General features: G+C 42.6%; 1 protein-coding gene across 3 annotated transcripts in view; it reads right to left on the bottom strand.

Annotated features, from left to right (window-relative positions):
* ASPH (aspartate beta-hydroxylase) overlaps window positions 1-25,869 on the bottom strand; it is a 386,751-nt gene that overhangs the window by 147,942 nt on the left and 212,940 nt on the right. Inside the window, exon 26 of one of the 3 annotated variants that reach the window (XM_027128025.1) lies at window positions 16,380-18,856. The exons of the other annotated variants lie outside the window; for them this stretch is intronic. Within the exon in view, the coding sequence (XP_026983826.1) occupies window positions 18,769-18,856 (88 nt within the window). The 3' untranslated portion in view covers window positions 16,380-18,768. Of the gene's footprint in view, window positions 1-16,379; window positions 18,857-25,869 lie in introns of those variants that run through there. 3 annotated transcript variants of the gene reach the window in all.

Here is a 25,869-nt window from a genome sequence, read left to right as displayed (position 1 = left end):
TAAAAAAAGGACACCAAGGAACACAAACCTGACCTCAGCAGCCGAGGGCATGAGTAGAGCTCAGGGAGAGAAGGAGGGAGAAGGAGTCAGAGTACCAGAAGGCCGTGGCGATGGCCATTTCTGCCAAGTGCTTCGAAGAATATAATCCAGTGTTTGTCCTGTAGTCGACACTCATAAGTATGTGCTGAATTGAAGAGGTGCAAGGTCTGGGGCTTCCCTGGTGGCGCAGTGGTTGAGAGTCCACCTGCCGATGCAGGGGACACGGGTTCGTGCCCCGGTCCAGGAAGAGCCCACATGCCGCGGAGTGGCTGGGCCCGTGAGCCATGGCCGCTGAGCCTGCGCGTCCGGAGCCTGTGCTCCGCAACGGGAAAGGCCACAACAGTGAGAGGCCTGCGTACTGAAAAAAAAAAAAAAAAAAAAGAGGTGCAAGGTCTGAACTGATTGTTCAGTGAGGAATTAAAGACAGTAAACCAGTCATTACACAAAGGCAATTTTCTGTCTTCCCCTCTCCTCTGTAAACTCTACCTTGTATTATTTGATATTATTCCACGAGTATCAAGCAGGCCATCAGTTGTCCAAGGTAAAAACATGATCCCCTTTAGAAAGCAAAGAAGGAAGAAAAGGAGGGAATACCCGAAATGAAGGGAAGGGAAGAAGGAAAGGAGAGCTTGGGTAATCATTAGTGCTGTTCACCAGCACTTCTGGTCTTTTCTTTACCAGCCACATGGTAGAATTATACTTCCTGACACCCTAGAAGTCAGCCACGTGTTTGGCCTGTAAAATGTGACAGGTGAAGCATGTCACTTCTGGCAGCCAACCTTAAGCGCTAAGGTGCGATTCCCCACGCTGTTTCCCTCAGCTGTGGCTGCCCTGTTCCAGACGGGGAGGCTACATCCCTGGCCAAGAACAAGTCAAGCCCGGCTCCCGCCAACCCTGCAAGGATATTCTGTGTGAACGAGAAGGAAATTTTTCCAGTTTTAAATGATAAAAAGCTGGGGTTGTGTGTTACTATAACATAACACAGCCTGTCCTGAATCACAGAACATAGTAAGTAACGTAGTCTTTCGCAGTAGGATGGTAGGTGTTTTTTCTTTTCTTCTTTCTTATCTTTTTGTATGTTCTAATTTTTCAAATAATTTTTTAAATCAATTTTGTGCTTTTCTAGAATGGGTATATTTTTTGTAATAAGGAAATCAATTAATTTAAAATAAACTAGGGAAAAGATAATTTTAATGATTTGAATATGTTTATAATTCAAAATTATATTATATCTTTATTGATAAATGCATGAAATACACAGAAATTAATGCCACGTTCTTGAATCTGGGGTATGTTTTTGGAGCAGACTCTGTAGTCACCAAGAACTCTGAAAAACAAAATGTCACACTGTCATGGAATCAAGGTTTACCATCTTGAGATACGTCTGCTCCAGCCCCTAAGAAATGCACCTTCATGAGGGTGGTGGACTCCTTCGGGGTCCTGGGAGACGTGTGTGACAGACAACTTCCCATTTATCTGTGGTTTGCTAATGAGATCAGGCAAAACGACCAGGAATGATGGGCATTGCTTAAAAGAGCCCTCTGTTTTCTAATTTTCCCTTCCCTCATCCTTCCCTTTGCACAATACACACACACACACACACACACACACTAATTAATAATGCAGTCAGGCTCATTCGAGGATAACCATACCATTTGCACACTGCCCTTATTACACAGGAGAGCCTTGTTACATGTGTTTATCTGCACATATTCATCTGCTGACCTGAATGAGATCAATAAGATCCCATGCCTTCAAGATGGCAGACTCCAAGCCAGGGCCAACCCACAGACAACTGATGGGTCTCAGCCCTGTTTTCTTTTAATCTCTTCTGACACAAATCGAAGACAGTGCTGCTGTCTTTGAGGACTGAGATTCCACAGACAAAAATTAGGAGTCTCTAGATATTCTGTAAAGGTTAACGTTTTCTTTGAGGTTTTACCTAGTGCCTTTGCAGTAGTATTTACAGAGTTTTCTTCCACTTGACCAACCTAGAAATATATTATATAATAGACTCTCAATAGAAATAAAAACCTTCTTGTTGGTCCTATTGAAAAATGTTCATTGCAGCTCTATTTACAATAGCCAGGAGATGAAAGCAACCTAAGTGTCCATCATCGGATGAATGGATAAAGAAGATGTGGCACATATATACAATGGAATATTACTCAGCCATAAAATAAACGAAATTGAGCTATTTGTAGTGAGGTGGATAGACCTAGAGTCTGTCATACAGAGTGAAGTAAGTCAGAAAGAGAAAGACAAATACTGTATGCTAACACATATATAGGAATTTAAGAAAAAAAATGTCATGAAGAACCTAGGGGTAAGATGGGAATAAAGACACAGACCTACTAGAGAATGGACTTGAGGACACAGGGAGTGGGAAGGGTGAGCTGTGACAAAGCGAGAGAGAGGCATGGACATATATACACTACCAAACGTAAGGTAGATAGCTAGTGGGAAGCAGCTGCATAGCACAGGGAGATCAGCTCGGTGCTCTGTGACCGCCTGGAGGGGTGGGATAGGGAGGGTGGGAGGGAGGGAGACCCAAGAGGGAAGAGATATGGGAAGATATGTATATGTATAACTGATTCACTTTGTTATAAAGCAGAAACCAACACACCGTTGTAAAGCAATTATACTCCAATAAAGATGTAAAAAAGAAAAGAAAAGAAAAGGATAGTAAAGCCCTGGTTTACAGATAAACTCTTTGCTCTTTTTCTCCTTCTACAGCCCCAGAACCCATGTTTAGCTTGTAAGACAATGAATTATAGTTATTTTTAGTTCTGGATAACAAGTTCAAAAGGCCCTAAAAGACTGAGGTTATTGCTTAGTGCTCATTGCAAAGGAAAACCTTCTGGGAAAGGTCTTGCTTTTTAAGAAACCAAAGAATTTTTAGATCCCAAACTTTACCTGAAAGAGAAAAAAAACCTTATTAAGAAATTCTACCTTTCTAAATTTACATTTGGAATAGTGAGAGATTATGACAAATGTGCAAATTGGTATAAATGGTCTCTCCAACCTTACTTGGTGGTTTAAGTTTTTTTAAAAATAGAATAAACAAAAGAAAAAATACATACCCCTCAAAACAAAGACCTTTGACTGAAATTGTCTAGTTTACCCTTCAAAATATTTAATTCCTTTGTACTCTGTAAAATGTCTAGATAGAGGCAAAATTATTGTTAAACTTTTTAAAGGTTGACCTTTAAGCACAGGTCCATGTACTTACATTGGAAACTAGGTCTCAATGTAGAAGGTGCCCATGGAGCCTATAGACTCAAAGGGTTCTGAAAAAAGTTAATAACCCTCATTCTTTGTGACTAAAAAAGACCCAGGCAGGGCATTTCATACACCGCAAGGAGCAGCTAGTGGCCTGAACTGTTAGCTCAGATAAGGAGGCTCCTTCTGCTTTCATCCCATCTTGCTAACATTCTACAAAGATGTTTGTTGCAATGAAATTGATTGCCAGCGCACTTGGCAATTCGAATTGCATTAGATGTTCCTTCTTTTTTAATGCCATTAAACACACGAATGCAATCTTTGGAAGCTCTATGTCAGGAACTCAGGACCTGGTGCTGTGGGACTAGTTCAGGTTTTATGGTCAAGGTCCCTTGTTCTGTGGATCTAATTAGCATATGCAGAGCAGCTTCTCGGCTTCTAAAGTGTAAGCTTATGCCCTGAGCTGGATTCTAAAATTGAAAGCATTTTTTTAAATGCTCTTATTTCCTGATATTTACAAAATGTGTTCATCTGCAGAAAAGGAGGATCTCAATTAGGGGAATCAACTAGCCCATTAATGAGCAAATGTCTGTCCCTGGGACCTACTGTGTGGATCCCAGGTTGAAGTAAGGAGTCAGTTCTGAAATCTGTGAAAAGGAGCCACAGATGTTGGATGCTGTCAGACTTTGGAGGATTTCAGAGAGCCCCATCTCTGAAGAGCCTTTGAAATCCTTTTCCAACCCCTCCCTACACAGCTTCAATCACCCAGAAAGTTGAGTTATTGTCATGATCACCCAGTGGAGAGGGCTAGAGCTGGAGAGCAGAGAATGAGGGTAAAGGGTAAAGACAGCCATCTTGTAGGGCTCATGGGAACTGAAGCCTTGGTGCCCTGACACTACGAAGAATCCCAACTCCTTCACTATCTGGGCTGCAAACGCTTTGGTGTCATGTCGGAGGTCATATAATTGTGACTTGGAAAAGACAGGCCTGATGTATGATTTCTCAGTTGTGGAGCCTTGGGGGAAGAGGGAGGCAAGGGGAACAGAGAAGACCTTAACAGCTGGGAAGTAAGTGTGTTTCCTGTCTCTCCCTCCGCTAGCTGGTGCTTCAGTCTGAGAGAAGAAGCAGGCTGCTCCCCTCTAACCTGTGATGTGCGCTCATTGGTGTGCGTTTCTTTCTTTCCACCCAGGACAGCTTTCCTGCCCGCTTCGGAGGAGTCCATTTTGTCAACCAGCCCTGGTACATTCATGCCCTGTATACGCTCATCAAGCCATTCCTTAAAGACAAGACCAGGAAACGGGTAATGAAAACAAAAACCCAAAGGGGGGATTCAGAGGCACAGTTACGAAGCCTGTTCTCTCCCTCTCTCTCTCTCCCTCTCTCTGTATTTTTCATTGTTTTTTTCCCTGCTTTTCTGTAGTCCCTGAGCATTTGAGCCTCAGCTGGAGTTCGCAAATGGCCTGGATTTAATCAGTAATTGAGTAACTGAGTTATTTTACAGTCCGGGTGACAAACCAAAGGAAACATGGAAGGCATGCAAATACCAGATGCCCCTTTTACTGTAAATGCTTGTGGGAAATATGGAGTCAAGCAGCTTCCTGTTCGTGGAATATTTTAAGAGCTAGCATTTTGTCCTGTGAATATATTATTGCCAAAAGAATACTGATGATTCGTATTTTTCCCCATGGCTCTTGGGTCATAGCTGCCAGCTCCGTCACCTTTGAGATTGGGAAAGCATTCTTCTTTGGAAATAATAGAGCTCGTAGGAAGAAGGCTTTTAAAATCTTGATTGTGTCAGCTGATGACATTTGGGAAGCCAGCCTCTTCCACCAGAGCTGGGTATTTTTTCATGGCATCCTGATTAGCTGAGAAACCGAACATTTTTTAACCACCCGGAATCTCAGTTTCTTCATTTGTAAAATGGAAAAACTAACACCCACATCACAGAGTGGTTGGAGTAATTTAATGAGACAGATAGCATAAAGCCATTCATGGAGTAGAGACTCCACGACACCCATTTCTCTTTCCCATTTAGCTCTCTTTTCTTGTAAGCTTTCCGATTTCAGCTATCACCTGGCTCAGGGACATCACCTCTTAAAGGAACCAGGGTCAGTCTTACAGTGCCTTACACAGGCCTCTATGCCCCAGGGACCCCGTGCTGGGGAAGAGCTCTGAGTATTCGGGGGGGGAATGACGATGTGAGGGACACCCTCCCATACACACTCTGCAGGTTTCCTAACTCCTAGACCTCAGATGCTTCCAGATCCTTAGGAAACACGGCAGTAGGGTATGGGATACGGGGTAATTCCGCTGTCCCCAAATGAGTGTGGAACTGGGAACTAGAATTCACCAGCCCCAAGAGGCAGAGACATTCTGGAACATTCTGCAGTCTCTCTGGGGTTCATGACAGTGATACGGGCAGAGAAGTACCCTAGACTGTTCCCAGTGTGGCTTCATGCTTTCCACTGGCTTCATTTTCTGCTTAAGAAGGATCCAGTGGGAATTCCTCCCACAAAGCAATCGACATTTGTGCTATGCCATTGAAGGGGGTTTCTGAAGCTCTGGGTGCAGAACAGAATCTGACAGGTGGGGATTCCACCTCCTACCTGCTGAATTCCTCCACCCCACAGGACCCCTGGAGAGAGGGCCAGTTTCAACAGCGCTCCTTTTCCTCTAAGAACTGGAAGTGTTGCGTGGGTGGGTACCAGGGCCAGTATTTTGCTCCAGCTTTTCCATGCTTCAAATACTACAATTCCTCCAGTGAGACATTTTGCAAAAGCCAGAATATGTGAATTTCTTCAAAAAAATTCTTGTTAAAATTCAGTCATAGCCAACAATCCAGTGTCAGAAAATGTACATTGTTTTCTGAAGTGCTACAGTATTCTTGTGAAGAATTTTAACACTTAGCTTCTTGTCCCCTTCCTCTTTAAATGATGTCATTACATCACAAGTTAAAATCAGTACAACAGAACAAAGTAGCAAGTATTTATTATGTACTTATATAGTACATTATAATAAACAGGCACACCACGGAGATATCGCGGGTTCGGTTCCAGACCACCGCAAAAAGGCGAGTATTGTGATAAAGTATTCTATTAAGTGTGCAGTAGCATTATGTCTAAGAAAATGTTCATACCTTACCTCTTGCACCATTGGTGGGAATGTAAATTGATACAGCCACTATGGAGAACAGTATGGAGGTTCCTTAAAGAACTACAAATAGAACTACCATACAACCCAGCAATCCCACTACTGGGCATATACCCTGAGAAAACCATAATTCAAAAAGAGTCATGTACCACAATGTTCACTGCAGCTCTATTTACAATAGCCAGGAGATGGAAACAACCTAAGTGTCCATCATTGGATGAATGGATAAAGAAGATGTGGCATATATATACAATGGAATATTACTCAGCCATAAAAAGAAACGAAATTGAGTTATTTGTAGTGAGGTGGATGGACCTAGAGACTGTCATTCAGAGTGAAGTAAGTCAGAAAGAGAAAAACAAATACCGTATGCTAACACATATATATGGAATCTAAAAAAACAAAAGGTTCTGAAGGACCTGGGGCAGGACAGGAATAAAGACGCAGACATAGAGAATGGACTTGACACAGGGAGGGGGAAGGGTAAGCTGGGACGAAGTGAGAGAGTGGCATGGACATATATACACTACCAAACGTAAGGTAGATAGCTAATGGGAAGCAGCCGCATAGCACAGGGAGATCAGCTCGGTGCTTTGTGACCACCTAGAGGGGTGGGATAGGGAGGGTGGGAGGGAGACGCAAGAGGGAGGAGATATGGGGATATATGTATAGCTGATTCACTTTGTTATAAAGTGGAAACTAACACACCATTGTAAAGCAATTATACTCCAATAAAGATGTTAAAAAATTATTAAACAAATTCCTCATTAACAGTCAGAAACTTTACATGTTCTATTTGTTCTCCTTGAACTTGTGTTTCCATTATACTTCCCCCACCGAATCATAGCCTCATATAACATTTTTTTATACTGAAAAGCATTTTATCGGTCACCCTGTTACATTTCTTTGCAACAAAAATATGTATATAAATTTAAATTACTCTTTGATTACCCATGGCCCTAATGCTTTAAGTATCAAAAATTTTTCTTTTAAGTTGGGTAATCATAAAAATGCTATTAATGCACAATTGTCCAAAACAATGTAAATATGTTATAAATGTTAATAATTATTAAATTTTAAAAGTAAAATTTTTATTAAAAAAAGTTCATACCTTAATTAAAAATACAAAACAACAAAAAAAGTGTAACAGTTACATCGAGGATCACTGATCACAGATCACCATGACAAATATAATAATAATGAAAAAGTTTGAACTATTGAGAGAATTATCAAAATGTGACCCAGAGACACGAGGAGAGCAAAGGCTGTTAGAAAAATGGCACCAATGGACTTGATGCCATGTGCCTGACGTAGGGTTGCCACAAACCTTCGATTTATAAGAAGCATGATATCCGTGAAGTGCAGTAAAGCGCAATAAGCAAGGGATGCCTGTATGTGGTACAGAGCATAATATAATACTTATACGGCATATTATTACACTATGTGTATTTTAAAAATCACATTTACACTTCATCATGGTTAAGTATGGGGGGGTGTGTGTGTGTGTAATTGATGGCCCTATACTTGAGTACAGTTTACGCGCATTAAGCCTGCAACTTGAAGAAGTGTGGGAACCGATGTCATTATACAGATGCCCTTTAGATACACTTTCAGGAGTCAATTCCTACATCGCAGGCAATGGTAATCATCAACTTGTGGCTTATCCACTTTATAGATCTGTTTGAAAATGTTGTTATTTGGGGGTGTTTTCTCCCCTGCTTGACTAATTTCCATCACCATCTATCATATGCTTAGAAGATGCAAACTTGTTTGTTGAGGGTGTTGGCAAATCCAGACAAAAATAGAAAATCGTTGCAAAAATATCTCACGGTAAATTCTCAGGTCCCAGTTTTCAGTTCCACTGACTAAGAATTCACTGAGCTTTTTCCTTGTGCCCACACCACCCTGGGAGCTAGGAGAGTGTTAAAAGAGAAAGACGACACTGTCCCTTTTCCTGAGCATTCTTTTCTTGCTATGGGGAAGCAAGACATAAATGAAGAAATCAGAAAAAACTAGAAGTCATCACACAATGAAGAGTTAATTTAGGGAAGAGGGGAGAACCAGAGTGGGCAGGTGCCACGGCGACAGACTGAGAAAGAAGTTGCCACTGGGTGTAGGCTTGGGAAGGATGGGGAGGGTTGAGGAGGGTTCAGAGGGTACGCCGGGGGAGAACACAGCAATGTGGAGCTGTGTGTGAAGCACGACTCGATGGTTTCGGATGGGCTGCATCCCTACTCTTTTCATCAGCAGGGATAATTAAGAGATGACGTCGTGCATGCAAATTTGGGCCATGGCCAAGTAATACCCAATTTGTTCATGAACTTCATTTTTAAGGACTATTAATTCAGGCCCTTTTCTGAGCAATAAATTAACATTTTATGCAGACTAAGCTACAGACACAAAATTGAACACCTCTTTAAACCCCGTGATCACCAGCAGCGCATCCACTTTGTCACTGCTAGATTGTGTATTCGATTAAATGCTTGGTCATAAGTTTTGGATGTTTTCCTTGCTAATTATTTTTTCTTTCCAGATTTTCCTGCATGGAAACAACTTAAACAGCCTCCACCAGCTAATACACCCTGAATTTTTGCCGTCTGAATTTGGAGGAACCCTTCCTCCTTATGACATGGGAACCTGGGCCCGGACGTTACTCGGCCCTGACTACAGCGATGAAAATGACTACACTCACACCTCCTATAACGCAATGCACGTGAAGCACACATCCTCCAATCTGGAGAGAGAGTGCTCACCCAAGCCCATGAAAAGGTAAGGCCTGGATTAGCAGAGCCTCCCAGTTAGAGGTCCAGAGGCATTTTGGATTTGGGCCTATTGTGGGTTAAGTAATTGAAGACCTTTATGGGCACAGAACTTGAATAAAATAAACTGCAATACATTCTCAGCTGATTTCACCAGAACTGAAAGTAAATGGGGGTTGGCTGGCCCAGAAATACAGTTGTTCCCATTGTATGATAGAAACAGTAAAAGGCTGGGACCTCATTCATGTCATGATTACAGCCCTAGTCTCTACGGAATCTGTTAACTCACACAGAATGAAATGTGGGACCTTTGAGATCCATTGAATGAAAAAGCAATCTGCTAGAAAACGTTTCTATCATCGATGCATTTGGAACCATTTATTGAGCATTTACACTCACAATTTTCATCCTTTGTTTCCTGGAGGTCCCCTCGCAGTGCGCTCAGATACATCTGCATTTTGATCTGGGCTCAATCTGGCATCCCTGCTATTCAAGGAAAGGGATGATGATGATGATGATGTTTTTAATGTACTATCTGGGATTCCAGTCTCATTCAGCTCATTAATTTTCCAAACAAACATTCGTGTCTCAGCTCTGGAAGAGGAAGTCCTAGCCTGATGATGGTGGAGCCGTGTTTCCTTCTCAAAAGGCCAGAAATTACCATAGGCAGAAAGGCACATTTTCTTTTTCCTTGTACAGTGAGTGAGCTGAATGGGGCCTCACAGCTAAACCCAGCCTGTGATGCAGGCGCACCAGCCACCAAATCAGACAGAGTCACTTTGAGGAAAAGCAGAGCCAAAGTGACTTTGAAGATACACAGAGTGGTGTAGAAGCCTGGCCTTATCCATTCGACAGGTATTTAGGGAGAGCTCCTCTGTGCTGAGATCACAGGCCCCTGCACCTCATGGAATCAAAAGACCAGTGTGTGCAAAGCACCTCAACGCAAAAAGTGGCAATATTGCAGCACCCACGTAGAAGAGCACACATGTAACATTTTAGATATAAATTCTATACCGACTTTCTAAGTTGGCACGACACGGCAATGATTGTGCTGCCTTCAGTGTGTATTTACATGTAAAGATGTTTGTTCCCAGGATGATTTTTTTAGCTAGAGATAACACCATGCGTCAGTCAAAACTGGCAAGTTTTGTCACTTCCAGTAATTTGGGGGGCTTTGATGCAGCCTGATCATAGATAGAGTTTGGCTGAGTATATGCAATAACTCCTGTTTTCATTCATTTATTAAACCTTTAGAACTTATTAGGAATCCAGAAACTTGTTTGTAGAGGAAGAGGCCTTAAAGACCTGAGCTGCACCTTCACTCATGCCAGGAAGGAGTGGCCCCAGCTTCCAGGGAAATGGTCCACATCACCCAGCCTGTATACCGGGCGATCAGAGGGGCCAGTGCTTTGGGGTCTTGTCCAGCTACACAGTGGAAGGGCTGCTTTTGATCCCTTTGACAAAACGCCTTCGTCCCTATGTTCCCTAAAGTCCTCTCCTCGATCCCACATGGAAGAAGTAGGACGATGTCAAAAGACATTGTGAGCCATCCGCTTTTTTGGAGGGAGTGGGGAGAGGGTGAGGGAATGCTTGGATCGAGTTCAGATTTCTGAGCCAGAAGGAAATTTTTGGCCATGTTGTTCCCTTTTGGGTCCTGCCTGGGTGGTTAAAAAAAAAAAAAGTCGTTTTAACTGTTTTCAGCTGTCAATAGAATTGGCCGTGACCTTGGTGACCTTTCAGCATGTACTCCTCGTCTTATAGGGTGAATGCACGCCTTTGCTGGATAACCACTCATTTCCGGCAGAAGTAATACATCATCATGAAATACAACCCATACGAAAAGAATGAGGGGTGGCGGTGTGGAAACAGGAGGACCCTTGTCTTCTAAGCAGTCGGGGCAAAAAAAGGCCCATTTTACTGTGTGGCCCGGGAACAGATGTTCCATATGGAGGTTACGTTCAGTAAAATTACGTAAAGCGTCATTTCATAATGAATGCCCCACAGTCCCTGCTGCCCTGTAAGTTGTCTTGTGACTGGTTTATAGCTCAAACAGGATTGAACTTCGTACTTTCGGGGTGTCACTCCTCTTCAGGCAGCTCATGCCTGACATATCGTCACTTCTAGAAGCAAAGACCTCAAGGGTGCGCCACACATGCCTGGTTTTTTATGTCGGTTATTGGATACTGAAGTGTTGCGTGGGTGCTGACAGGAAACTGTTAACATATCTTAAAGAACCGAGAAAAGTAGCTGGCTAGTCTCATCATTACTTGTGCATCCGGCTGAGGTGATGTCCTGCTTTTATACAACTTGCTTTGCTGGGGCAGAAATGGGGGTGGTGGTGCATCTCCTTGCAAATGCATCCTATCGAGCCATGCAACATTAGAATGGAAGAAAATCTATGATGAATTCAGTCCATAAGGACATGAATGAGGCCAGATAAAATATGGTGGGGGGGATGCCACGTTCTCCTCTTTTTTAACGAATGACATGACAGATTATGAGATAAAGAGTTCTAAGCTCCTGGCAAAGCCAGGAAGTAGGGTTGAATTAGAGGAAAATGAACAGACGTGGGTGTGACTGGGTGTAGTTTCAAGTGCAAAGTGTTTGGCTACTCACAGTGTCTGTTCCGAAAAAGACTCCTGTTTGCTGAAGACTCATAGTCAGATGCAATTACTTGGAAAGGGAGATGTAGTCTAGGCAAGAAAAGCAGAGAAAGCTTATTTCTTGTGAACATATTGCTGTTGGTAGTCAAACATTTTGCCTGATTCCAATAACGCTGATGCTGTGTGTACCCAACATCTAGCAGTGGGTGTCTCGTATAAGTTTTAGTGATCGTATGGATGAAAACAAATATTTGACATGCTATGTGACAAAAATCTCTTGGAAGTGTCAATCATAAAAACAATGCGCTGCTTGCATAGAGAATTTCAGCTCCTTTTCGGGTTTAGGCAAACCTGCCGTAGATCCTATCTGGGCTTAAATTATCCAAACTGCAGTGTTCGAGTCCTCACGTCAAGGCCATAAGTGAGCATTGTTGAGCTTTCAGCATCTCATAGGAAACTCCTTCAGGGCCCCATTTGGGAAGCAGCTGCCTGTGTCCCTGTGATGACGGCGGTCAGCCCCGCTGGCCCGGCTTCCCTCTGCTCCACTGCTCTTCAAGACGGGCCTCAGGGGCTCCAGGCACGTGTCACCGCATCCTAACCCCCGCCGCTTGCTTCTGCTTTGAGACTTTGAGGCAGTGTTTACAGTTCTCTTCTTCTCACTTGCCTTTTTTTCCCCCCCAGTCTCCCCTTATGGGACTAGATGTGGGTTCCGGTCACTTCCTTCCACTGATTTTTCTAGTTATGTGATGTTAGGCACACGTGGAGCGTTGGCTGCCTCAACTCTAAAGTGGATATAACCTCAGGGGCCGCTGTCAGAGTCAGATGGCAGCAGGGGGAGACAGTACCCAGGACGCCCTACAGAGGAACAGGATGCTAAGTAGTAGCTTTCCTTCTCCAGCATGGTTCGTAAGGATTTCCAGTTTTTTAGAGTTTTAACTTCTTTCCCAGTGGCAGTTTCTCACTAATGCTGGAAATTCCCAACTCCCTAAGAGAGAAGCAGGCAGTGATCAGGTGTGGTGGCCTGAAGGGAGATGCCTTGAATTCCGGGTTAGGAGTCAGCCTTACACTGGCCATCTCCCTCTTCTTTGCCTTAATGTGTGCAGAGGGCAGGAATTTTGTACCCTTGGAGCCCTGCACCCAGGACGGTCACGCACAGTGGGTGCTGGACACAGAAGGCAAAGTCAGGGCGGGGGGAATTAGCGACACAGACCCCCTGCCTCTCCTCCTCTCTGTCTGCCAAGAAGGTCTAGGCTTCATAGGAGCACTGGTTTTCCACTCACCAACCCATCCTGGTGTAAGCCTGCCCTCTTGGGCTTGGATAGCAGTTCTATCCTTATTGGTCTTTATTAGTGTTATTCCTTCCTCTCTGTCCCTCTAATCTAACTTATTATCCGTGGAATCTTAAGTGTAATCTTTAAAAGTCATAATGATGCCACCCCTTTGCCCAACATCCTCTACAGACTTCCCACTGGTTCCCTGCATTGGATGAAGGCTGCTCCCCTTTGTCACAGGCCCCGGCCACATTGGCTTCTGTCCACCGCCTCCAGGGCCTCCCTGCTCCGAGATGTTCTCCCCTGGCTCGTGGCCCACACTTTCATCAGGGCTGGCTTCTCCACCCACAGCCCTGGAGGGAGTTCTTCACCCTCCCCATCCCAAAGACCCCTCCCTTCCCATTCTGCTCTCCTCTGTCACTGAGCACTGTTTTCATTAAAAAATTTTTTAAAATATTTATTTATCTGGCTGCGCCAGGTCTTAGTTGCGGCATGTGGGATCTTTAGTTGCGGCATGTGGGCTCTTAGTTGGAGCATGTGGGATCTAGTTCCCTGACCAGGGATTGAACCCAGGCCCCCTGCATTGGGAGCGCAGAACCTTAGCCACCAGACCACCAGGGAAGTCCCTGTTTTCTTAATAGGGATCACACTCCCATAATCACACATCTGTTGGCTTATGTATTCAATCTCCCTTCTATAGATGATATACCCTCTCAGGGCAGGGGCTGTGCTGTTTTATTCACCAATATGTACCCCGTGCCTCATAAATACCCCAGTAGATAATAGATGCTCAATGCACATTTCCTGAAGAAGGAAGAAAGAGGGCAAGGAGAGAGGCAGGGAGCAAAAAGGAGAAGGGAAATAGGAAAGAAGGAAGGAAGGAACTGTATGACAGTAAATGCTGTTAGGAACAGAGGACTCTGTAGAGTGACGAGGTTAATAATCAACCACGCATAATGGAGTAAGACAGTATCATCGTCTTATTTGTAATCAATGTTTGATCAGAATTTGAAATTGTCTCTAAGGGTATCTATAACTAACTCCTTAGTCTGATTATTTCTCCTAGTTACTGAATTTTCATTAACAATTAACTTTTATAATACTTATCTTTTTGAAAATGTTGTTCATTTATTCATTCAGCAAATATATATTGAGGACCTACTAGACACCAAGACGCAGTACAAGATAGAGTCATTGAGAGACCAGGATCTGCATCAGATTCTGTGGGTTCAAATCAGGAGCCATGGGACCTGAGTAGCTCTCTCTCTCTGTGACCTTGGTTTCCTCTCTCCAAAGGGAAAAACTATTAGATCTGCCTTATTGTGCTGTGAGGATGAAGTGAAGTGTTAGCTGCTGAGGACAGAGTGGTTGGAAGGGCAGACCCTGCCCCTGCTCTCTGAGTCCACAGCCTATGAAGGGAGACAAACTTTAAACACATCACTGTACAAACAGCTGGTTTATTCTCACCAGGACAAGTGCTTTGACAATGACAATGTACCATGAGGTGCATCTTGAGGGTCCTAATCTGGTCTGGGAGGGGTGCTGGTCAGACAGGGCTTCCCTGAGGAAGTGACGTATAAACTGAGACTTGAGGGTTGAGAAAAAGGTTCCCAGGTGAAAGGAGAAGCGTGGAATTGGGAGCAAACACCCTGCATTTGGAAGGAGCAGGGTGGTTCCTGGGACGACTGTGTTCTACCAATTATAAGATGTATTTTTTTAAATTAAAAATCTCTGAAATCAGGACCTGTCTTACAAATGATGACATCTTAGATTCAATGAAATACAGAATTAAAACAAAAACAAGAACAGAAAAGCCCAGAGAGGCTGGAGAGCAGAAAGTAAGACGAGAAGAGGTGGGGGGGCATGCAAGACCACATAGGTCTTGAGAAGGATGTTGACCTTTATCTCAAGAGCAAAGGAGAGTCATGGAAAGGTTTTAAGCAGGGGAGTGACATGAAAATATGAATTTATGAAAAGGCTCACCCAGCCTTTTGTGAAAAGTATGAACTGGAGTGAGGGATGGTACACGCACGGAGACTGTCTGGGGCTCCCGCAATAGTACAGGCAAGAGATGGCGGTAGTTGGACCGGGGCTGTGTGAGTGGAAGCAGACAGAAGGTGGACTCAACGATATTTAGTGGGTCGAATCAACATGACCTGATGATAAAGTCATTATGGGGAACAGAGGGAAGAGATTTCAGGAATGACTGGAGGTCTCTGGCTTGGGTAACTTGCTGGAGAACATTTCTGCTTCCCAAGATAGGGAACTTGGAGGAGGAACTGAGTGGGGAGAAGGTCAGTAGAGCAGACTACCCCATCCTTCCTGAAATTCTCACTCTACCCGCTTGGCTTCAAGGAAGCCACTTCTGGTTCATCCTACCACTCTGATGTTCACTCTGGAGCTCTCCTCCGTTCCCGTGGCTTGCATCCCTTTATGCCTTGGAGCCCCTAACTTATGTTCATTCTAGAATTCTCCTCTGAGCTTTAGAACCGTCTAAGCAGCTGCCTACGTGACTACTCTCACTGGATGCCACACAAGCCCTCACACTAACCGTGTCCAAAACTGAACACATAACCTTCTCCCCAATCTTGTTGGTTCTACCCACTGAACACAGATCTAGATGCATTACTCTAAAATCTGACTTTTGTGCTATTTTGAAAAGTTTAGTTGGAACCAAAGTATAAAACAGTGATCCAAATTGAATCACAGTAGTCGTTCATCTTGGAGAAGCATCCTCACTAAAGGAACAAGACCCCCTTTCCCCAGGCCCTCTCTGTCACAGTGCCCTGATTCATTTGCTTCCCAGCACTTCTCACTTTCCGGAAGTTTCTCGTTTGCTTCCATCTTCCACGCTCATTGTCTGTGTCAGCCCCACTAGTCACGTGAACAAGGCTTCTCTGACTGCATCAGTCCCGTGGTCCAGCACTTACAGTGATGCCCAGCTTGGAGACAGCACAATCCTGACTTTCCAAGGGTGTTTCCAACCTGTGTGTGAGCTGTTGACACTGAGTCTGGGCAACTCTCTGGAATGAGAGTATACAGAGCTGCCAGAGTGACAGGTGTTTTTATATTAATCTGAATCTCTTCCATGTGAAGACCTTGAAAGCAGATATTTCCCCTTCCTTATTTAGCATATAGTACATACTCAAAACTTTTTTGTTTTAACATCTTTATTGAAGTGGAATTGCTTTACAATAGTGTGTTAGTTTCTGCTTTATAGCAAAGTGAATCAGCTATACGTATACATATATCCCCGTATCTCCTCCCTCTTGCGTCTCCCTCCCACCCTCCCTATCCCATCCCTCTAGGTGGTCACAAAGCACCGACATGCTCAAAACTTTTGAAAAAATTTATTGTGTGACATGAACAAGGACAAAATGCGAAGTGGGAAAGCAGGATTGCTCAGCTTTGAATTTCCAGAATGTTTTCCTGCCCCTTGAAATATTTCCCAGATTTGAAGGTAGATTTTCCTAAACCGAGAGCTCTTCCCCAGTAATAAATTTGGCATTTCCTGAGCTCTTCTGACTCTTTAAGATATTGCATCAATGAGTGAACAGAAGCAGGAATCTGGGTTGAATGAGCCGCACCTGACAACTCCTTACAGCTCTTCTTGAGGTAGATGAAAGCAGATTTCCTTTTAGGCGAACCTGGGATGGGAAGGTTCCTTACTGCCCCACGATGATTTAGCCAGGTAGTGACAGCTCCAGAGCAATGCTTTGAAAATTCTCATGTGCGCCCAAAGCACCGGGATCTTGTTAAGGTGCAGATTCTGATTCAGTGGGTCTGGGGTGGGCCTGAGAATCTGCATTTCTCACCAGCTCCCAGGTGGTATGGGTGCTGCTACTCTGGGGACCACACTTTAAGTGGCCAGGCCCTAGACTGGAATATTTCCCCACATGCCAGACTGGACACAGATGTTCCTGGACTTATTCCAAGGGTTGTTGAAAAACTGAGCCTTTCAGGTTTTGAGAATTTTTTTAAAATAGATATGATTAAAAATAGAGAATTTTAATAGATTAAAATTAATAAAAATAGACAGTTTCTTATCCCCATGCTATAGATCAAGTAGCTGAAGCCCACGGAGGTTAAATGATTCAGCCCAGATCACAGGGCTGGTAGGTGGCAAGATATTGTAAATTCAGTTCTCTTCATTCCAAGCCCAATGCTCTGTCTCCTTTATCACATCTGTTCTCACACTTTTGCGTATTCCTTCCTCCCTCCCTCCTTTCTTCCTTCCCTTTCCTTCCTTCCACGGGGGCTTACAGAGCATCTTTTCGGGGCATTTGCCTTTGCGCAAAGCACTGCAGCTGTCTTGGATGTCTGTTCCCGTTCCCGCCAGCCCGGATTGTACCCTGTCTTTAAGACACAGTTGAAAAGCAATTTACTCTGTCACACTTTCATGTACTGTGCTGTCCCCAAACCCCATTCTGAGTGGGGAAGCTACAGCTATTCAGGAAGAAAATTGATATTCAGGCTAATGTAGTACTATCAAAGAAGGTCCATTAACGTCCTGTCATTTAGATCCATTTAAGTCATCTGACTCAAAAACAGACTTACAGAAGGTAGTTTTTATCGAGAACCCTAGCCATCCTTTTCAAACTCAGGTGGAATGAGTCATCCTCATGGTCTCAGCTGGTGGCAGCCTCTGGCATTTCTCTACCTGCTTCGGAACACCATATTCTAGTTCTAGCAAAGGAACTCCACGGAGGCTGTGCACCATCCATTTCACAGGGAGAAGAAGAATTTGGAAAAATTAGGGATGCTCTGAAAGTGCCTGGCGGCTCTTCGTGCCCGTCTAATTCTAATGAAAGATGAGTGAGTTCAAAGCAGGTGGTACCAGCACCTGTAGCCGTTTGCTGTGTTGCTATTTTAAGATAGGATCGGTAGTATTAAAAAACTCTCCAGAAATATCTGCAGGTTGAAAATGTATTATTTGAACCATCCTCTGAGCGCTCAGGACACCTGAATCCACATCGGAGTTATCTATAGCAATGTATTCTGTTTCTCAACATTTTGGAAACCTGCAGACACACAGAATGTGAGCTCATGGCAAGGACAGTCATCTGGTTCAGCTACAGACTGGTCCTAAGACATCTGCAGACCTCACTCTGCTGCCTGGGGTTCCTCTGAAGGAACACAACACACGCTAATTATGACCTTGAACACTCTCATCCTCAGGGGCACTAGGGCGACTCTGCTTAAAGGAATGCTTTGGGAAATTGCTCCGTAACATTAAGAATATTTTTATAATTAAACAATCCTCTTCTCTATATCCATTTTCTAAATTTGCATTCTTTTCTTTGGTTTTCTTCAAGACGGCAGGTGAGGGCTGCCTCTGTTACCAGAAAGACTATCAGCTGTTCATACTCAGAGATCATATTCAGAGAAGTGTTGGTAAAATGATGTCTTTCCAACTGAAATAATTTCTCCTTGAAAGAGCTCCAAGAACTTTATTGTATCTTTTCTCTCTCATAGCCCTCTAGAGAATGTGGTAATATCCTGTCCTCATTGTACCGGTGAAAAGCTGTGAGTTAACATGACAGGAATGCATTGTTTCATAAAGAGCAATAAACCATTTTGCAAATAAATGAAGCGGAACATCCAACTGCAGCTGCCAGTTTCCGCCGTGGCCTTTCCTGGTCTTTCCTTCCATTCCTTCCTCCTCGTCTCCAAGCTCCTGGTCTGATTTGTCTTCTGGCAGCTGAGCTCTGTTCTCAGATAATCTTATCTGCTCCCTTTCTCCATCCTAATGGACTCTCCATGTTGACTGATTCCAGTTCTGTAGAGCTGTTCCCAGGTATCTGGGTGAATGCTGTACATTTCAAAGAAAGGATCTTGAAGTGTTTGTTATTAAATTCTTTGCTGGTCATTATAGATGAAGATACGATTGTACAACATGTAATTATGAGAACACTTTTTTTTCCTGAAGGAAGTTCTGCTATTTTCTTTTCTGATTTCATCACTGTGCCTAAAATAAAGTTTTAATACATAATAGATGATTTTGTTCACCACTGGCTTCGTCGATGCCAATAGAAGAAATGCTTCTCTGAGAACTTGAATATTAACAGTTCAGGATATATGTTAGTATCCTTTGGTTTCTTACCAAGTTGTAGGTATTTCTTGTACAGTATAGCATAGTGTTTAAGAATGTGGGTTATAGAGTCACATGGGTTCAGATTCTAGTTCCACAACTAACTGTGGAAACTTGAGCAAATTAATTAACTTTTCCAAGGCTCAGTTTCCTGATCTGCAAAACAGAATTAACAATACTCGCCTCAGTGGAGAAGAGGGAACCTTCCTACACTGTTGGTGGGAATGTAAGTTGCTGGAGCCACTATGGCTATACCATAAACAGTATGGAGGTTCCTTAAAAAACTAAAAATAGAGTTACCGTATGATCCAGCAGTCCCACTTCTGTGCATATATCTGGAGAAAACTCTAATTTGAAAAGACACACGCACCCCAATGTTCAAAGAAGCACTATTTACAATAGCTAAGACCTGAAGCAGCCTAAATGTCCATCAACAGATGAATGGATAAAGAAGATGTAGTATATATACACAATGGAATACTACTCAGCCATAAAAAAGAATGAAATAACGTAATTTGCAGCAACATGAACGGACCTAGAGATTATCATACTAAGTGAAGTAAGTCAGACAGAGACAGACAAATATCATATGGTAGCACTTATATGTGGAATGTAAAATATGATACAAATGGATTTATTTACAAAACAGAAACAGACTCACAGACATGGAAAACAAACTTATGGTTACCAAAGGGGAAAGGACCGGGGGTTGGGATAAATTAAGAGGCTGGGATTAACATATACACACTACTATATATAAAATAGATAACCAACAAGGACCTACTGTATAGCACAGGAAGCTAAGCTCGATATTTTGTAGTAACCTATAAGGGAAAAGAATCTGAAAAAGAATATATATATATATATATATATATATACTGAATCACTGTGCTGTACACCTGAAACTAACACAACATTGTAAATCAACCAATACTCACCTCAGAAAATTACTGTGAGGTTTAAATAAAGATAATGCAGGCTAAATAATTAGTGCAGAACCTGGCATGAAATAAGCACTCAATAAATGGTGTGGTTGTTATTGTTGATGGCCACGATGAGATGATGACAGTAATTATAATAACCAGCCTTGGGGATGGGAAACTCTCCTGTAGGTGATAATTCTAAAAATATCCAATTAAAGTGTGTGTTGAAATCTTCCTTTCCAAAACATTCTGAAACTGATTTCAGATGTGACAAGCAAGATTTGCTGGGCGTCAACCGGAATTTTTCTGCACACTGGAAAACCCTTGCTGGCTCCAGACCAGACGGGAGCTACTCTGCAGCAGGAAACTGTGACCTGTGGACATGTAGCAAGAAGTTCCTTTAAATAAACTAAAACGCTTTACAATGACACAGGAAAACCGTTATTAAGTAGCACCTGGCAGCTCTGAATTCAATATTTAGAAGCTTACGGAAATAAAAATATTTTTAAACGGTAAATCTTTTTGACTCATGAAATCTAAATGTATTGGGCATACACAGACTTCAGGAAGGGCTTTCCAGGTCTGGTTAAATTTTGTTATTTTTAGTATTGTTATGGTTTTCTAGAAGGAGGTAAAGACAAATGCTGAGATAGAGAGGAACTTAGACTCTCTGAGCAAATTAGCTTAAAGTCTGAATTGTAGAACTTTGAAAAATGACGTCTAATTATTTTCAAGAACTAATGGGTGATTTAACCCAGTCTCGTAGACTTCATGACATCTTGGGGTTAAAAATAGCACTTTGTCTGAGATCATTTTACAGTTGAAAAATGTGGGATCATAGAAGCCAAGTGAGGTGTTCCATAGAGCCCTAGTTCGTGACAGCAAGTTGGTGACGGGGTGATGAGAAGAGGCATTGAACTCCCAGTCTAGTTCTCTTTCATCAGCTCAGCTCTCCAAGGACCCTTACAATGAACAGCAAAAAACATCTGTAGTGGTCACACAAAGTTAATATTAATTTTGCTATATGTTCAGAAAGGACTTATTTCTTTCCCTTCAAGTAGGTTAAATTTCTTCCTAAAATCTTTTCATATTATTTATTCATTTAGAGGTAAAATAATGGTATGTGTTCACTCTCATCTAAAAGATAACAAATTAACGGAATCTAGACTGATGAAGTTTCTTTCTGTTTAGAATTCAAGCAACGACAGCGATACTCAGAAAGCAGCTCTCATGTCACCTCGGGCTTTGTGTGTGTCAATGTGAGGGTTAAATGAGTTAACACATGGAAAATAACTCAGCACAGTGAATACTGGCAATGACAGATCATAATGTTGTTGCTGTGGTCCTCTGGGATGACTATGAATTTCTAAATGAGGATTAGTATATTACTCTGGCTCAGCTACAAGTGTGATGGAGGGAATGAGGTCTTAAATAACATGGCTGTCCAACAGAAATATAATGTGAGCCGTACATGGGATTTTAAGTTGTCTTGTAGCCACGTTACAAAAGTAAAGAGAAACACGTGAAATTAATTTCAATGTGTTTTAACCCAATGTGTACAAAATTATTATTTCAATATAATTTTTAAAGTATTAGTGAGATATTTTACATTCTTTTTTTCCCCTACTGTCTTTGAAATCCCATGTATACATTATCTATACAGTCCATCTCAACTCAGACCGGCCCAGTTTCAAGTCCTCAATGGCTACATGTGGTTAGGGCTCTGTGTTGGACACAGCTGCTCTAGTCCTATGTACACGTGAGCCCAATTTCATCCTTTCTGAAAGTGCCTTTTCTCCTGGCTCTGTCCTCCTTGCTATAAGATCAGTACCCATCATGGTTAGATAGAAATACGTTATATATTTAAATTTGAGTTATACTGCACATAGGCAAGACCTGAGTTGAATGTTTGGCTCATTCTAAAAATACTTCACTTAAAAAGCAATAGAATATTTCTTTTTCTTGGACTGGTTTCTTTATATTTCAGTAAGTTGTGGCTAACTATATTGTCAAAGTAGAGGGAGGTTGACTTTTTATTTCTTTACTTTGATAGGGAAAAGCTTTGCTGACATGAAAAATACTTAGGTTTACCTTTTGTTAAAGTGCTTTGTTGATTTATGATTCGTGATTTATTTACTAGTTCAGTAAATATTAATTGTTTCGTGTTGCCTGAAAGTATGATTCTAATACTGAAGAGTTTGGTAGCTGGACAGTGTTACAACTATAACTTACGACTCCTTATCAAGGACATTATCAAAGGCATTATAGTAGAAGGAAACCCCATATTGCTTTACATAATGGAAAACAACAACAAATAGATGTGCTGAAAGCTACATAAATAATTGTTAATCAGATGGGAACTTCTGAAAATTATAGGATATAAAGTAAAATAATCAGGTTAGCTTTCATGTGGAAGAGTCGCATCACTTATTTTGAAATTCTAAAATATGAGCCTGGATCCATTCTCAAATCTTAGTCGCATTTACTGTCAGGTTACTTGACACATCAAGCAGGACACACAATTTTCTCTTGTAAGTTTAATCATGAGGCTATGGGAACTTGGGGTTGAATTCATGCTTCGTGACCCAATGTGTCAATGAACTAAATACTCCAGGCCTTAACTTTCTTATCGGCAAATGCGGAAGAATAACAAGGGCTAGAAATGTAGGAGCACGTAACAAGCTGACACTGGGCTAGACACCTGACTTGCTGTAACTCATCTAATTCTCATCACCCCCATGTCCCAGGTTGTGGGCACTATGCTATTTCCATTTTACACATGAGGGGGTCGAATTTGCCCAAGCTCACAAAGCCAGCAGTGGAGCCATCATTCAAGCCCAGGCAGGAGCTCCTGAGGGAACTGCCTTGATAACTGAACGTACAGGGGAGAAACAGAGGTTAAACAGAATTACTTAGAGGCATCTTTAAAAATATCTTTAAAAAAGCCCCCACTCTTTCTGTTTAGAAGTTCTTATACAGGTTCACTAAGATATTAGGCAGTTCTGCACTATTCCACAAAACCAAGCCCATCACAACTTTAAGAAATAAAACCACAAGTATGGAATACTTCCTGATGAAGTGACGAGGCTGGTCCCTGGAAGAGAAATGGGGAGGACCTGAGATGAATGAGGGTTTGACTAAATTGCCTCTGAGGTTCCTTAGAGCCCTGGCCTTCAGTGACTCTAGGTGAATGTCTGGGGTTGAAGGGCGGAGCTCCTGTGCCCTTATTTGGGGTCCACAAAGCCCAAGCCAGGCCATGGCAGTTCATTAGTAAGAAGAATATGTGGTGACAGCTGTTGAGATAAGGTAGCTAAGTGAAGTTCTGCAAATAAGCCTCTGACTGAGAACAGAACTCTTAGTTCAACTGTGCAGAATGGACTAGCTCATGGTGAACATTTTCTGTCTTTATCTTGTTCTTTTTGGAATTTAATTGCCTTTGGAATCAGTAAAAATTAAACCATGGCTATAGATGTTTGATGACATGCAGTGGAGAAAGTTCCAAATTTTGGAGAGGAAAAGGGGAAGGTAGAAAGAAGAAAGGTAGAGAGAATGGGGGCGGGGGGGGGGGAGAGAGAGAGAGAGAGAGAGAGAGAGAGAGAGAGAGAAAGAGAGAGGAGATATAATAGCAGGAAAACAAAACGTGGCTATGAAGGCAAGAATGAAGCCTTTGTGAGGGTAGTCTGCTATAGCACTGAGATAATGATGGCTGAGATGGCTCAAATAACTCCCCTGCTTGCCCTTGGGGTTAAGCTGGCTTTCAGTGTTGGAAAGAGGACCCAAGGGAAAAGTCTGAAATGTTTATTTTAGCAGAAGTGTTAATCTTCTTGGGAGAAGGCAAATCCACCACATGGAGGGATTACCACTGAGCGTGATCTGGGCAACAAAGTCGCAAGGCAAGGGGTCCTCCAGTTAATGCACAATTCCTGAGCTCTCTGTTTACAAGTGGTGGAGACATTTCTATCAGTGAGCAGTGGATCGGTCTTCCCAGAGAGTACTGTGACTCAGCTAAACGGCCTGAGGGCAAGATTTAAGAAAGGCGTTTCTCCTGGCTTTATTTATACTAGATTTTGAAAACAGCAACATATGCTTTCTGTTTTTCCAGTGAATTTCAAACACTTCATGATGAGTGTGCTCCTTATATCAAATGTTCATTGTGTGACCAGGTAAATGGAATCACGTCATGCTGGAAGTAGAGAGGCTATGGTCTCCTTCTCATCAGGAAAAAAGCAAACAAGGGGAAAAAATGTTATGTTTGGTCCCTCATGGTCGGTGCCTCAGAACTGTTCAATTGTTACTCACCACTCATCCAAGACAGACAGTTTATTGGCTGAGATAACAAAACTAGCATTCTGTGTCCCTGCTGTCAGTATGGGTATTAAAAAATCCCAAATAGATCCAAATCTGATGCCAAGTGGAGGGAAGAGTCACCTGAATAAGGACTGTGAATGATGTCACTGGGTGAATGATAGCTTTTTCCTTCCTTCCTTTCCTTCTAGAGCTAATGCCTCCCCTCCCCCAAATGCCCTGTTCTCAGGGTGCCTATCACAGTAATCCCATACCCATCTGTGCGTTTATGACTGGGCAACTGAAGCAATATTTCCACTAAAGAATGAGGGGTTCTGAACATTTTCTCACAGTCCGTGGCATATAGCAGAGGACATTCACAAGCATTTCTTACCATGAGTGAGTGGAAATAAGTGATTTTTGATTGAAAGTTCAATATTTGAGAATTTGTTGATTTTTTTTTCCCCATAGTGGCTCCCAAAATAGGGGAAGGGAAAGTTTGGAAACAAATCCAATACTCGTGAAAATCACAGACAATCATTTGGATGGATAACAAATTTCTAGATCCAAAAGGATAGAGATACAGTGGTAATATAAGCCAAATTAAAAAAGATGAAATACTCAACCACGCACTTTCAAGATGGGGGAGAAACGACTTAACGGTAGCATGTGTAAATATAGCTAATATTTCCCTCGGCTTTATTACGTGAGTGCCAGAAAGGTTAAGGCAATTCTAGGTGCATTTTCTATGCTTCAATAGAAGCATACAAAAAAAGAAGAAGAGAGGAAGCAATAATTTCATTCCCTTTTGAGGTGATGTCCTGAGGGCAACCAGTTGATGAAGAGATGCAGGAGAGTGGTAATTCTAGAAACCCTGGCTCAAGAGGAGTTTGGTTAGTTTTAGTGCAGGCAGAGAGAGGGCTGGAGAGCACTAGAGAAATACTTAAAGGGCTGTTACGTGGACCAGATGGATTACACATACTCTGGTGGCTCCAGCAGACGAAACCAGAAGCAGTATAGAGAAATTGCAAAAAGACAGGTTCTAGTTCAGTGTAAGAAAGAACTTTCTAGCAGAGCTCCTCCTCTACGAGCATGGAGGAGTAGATTTCTTAAGTCAGATGTATTCAGCAAGAGGCTGCGTGGCTCCTGACTGAATATGTCCTAGTGGGTTAATCTAGTGGGTCGCCAAGGTCCCTTCTAACTCTGTGGCTGTGATTCTCTTGCCATGTTGTAAAACAAAGCCAACTGGCATGAAAGGAGAAGAATACACTTCAGTAATAAAGGACCGGCCTTGAATATCCTTCATCTTCACCAGGGCCTGAAGGGCAAAGCAGTTAGGCAGCTGTCCAAGGTGCTGCATGGAGTGGCCTGTGTGGGCAGTTCTACTTCTCTGTTTTTCAGTTTGTTTTCATGCCTTCTGGGTTTTCAGCTTTTCTTCTTCTTATATAAATCAATTACCCACCCCCACACGTGTCTGCGTACACACACACACACACACACACACACACACACACACACACACACACA

This window comes from Aethalodelphis obliquidens, unplaced genomic scaffold (genome assembly GCF_003676395.1).
Source record: "Aethalodelphis obliquidens isolate GAN/ISIS:26980383/991018 unplaced genomic scaffold, ASM367639v1 scaffold33, whole genome shotgun sequence".
Taxonomy (NCBI): domain Eukaryota; kingdom Metazoa; phylum Chordata; class Mammalia; order Artiodactyla; family Delphinidae; genus Aethalodelphis; species Aethalodelphis obliquidens.
The sequence above is the reverse complement of the archived record's forward strand: the minus strand, read 5'-3'. Positions and strand labels throughout refer to the sequence as shown.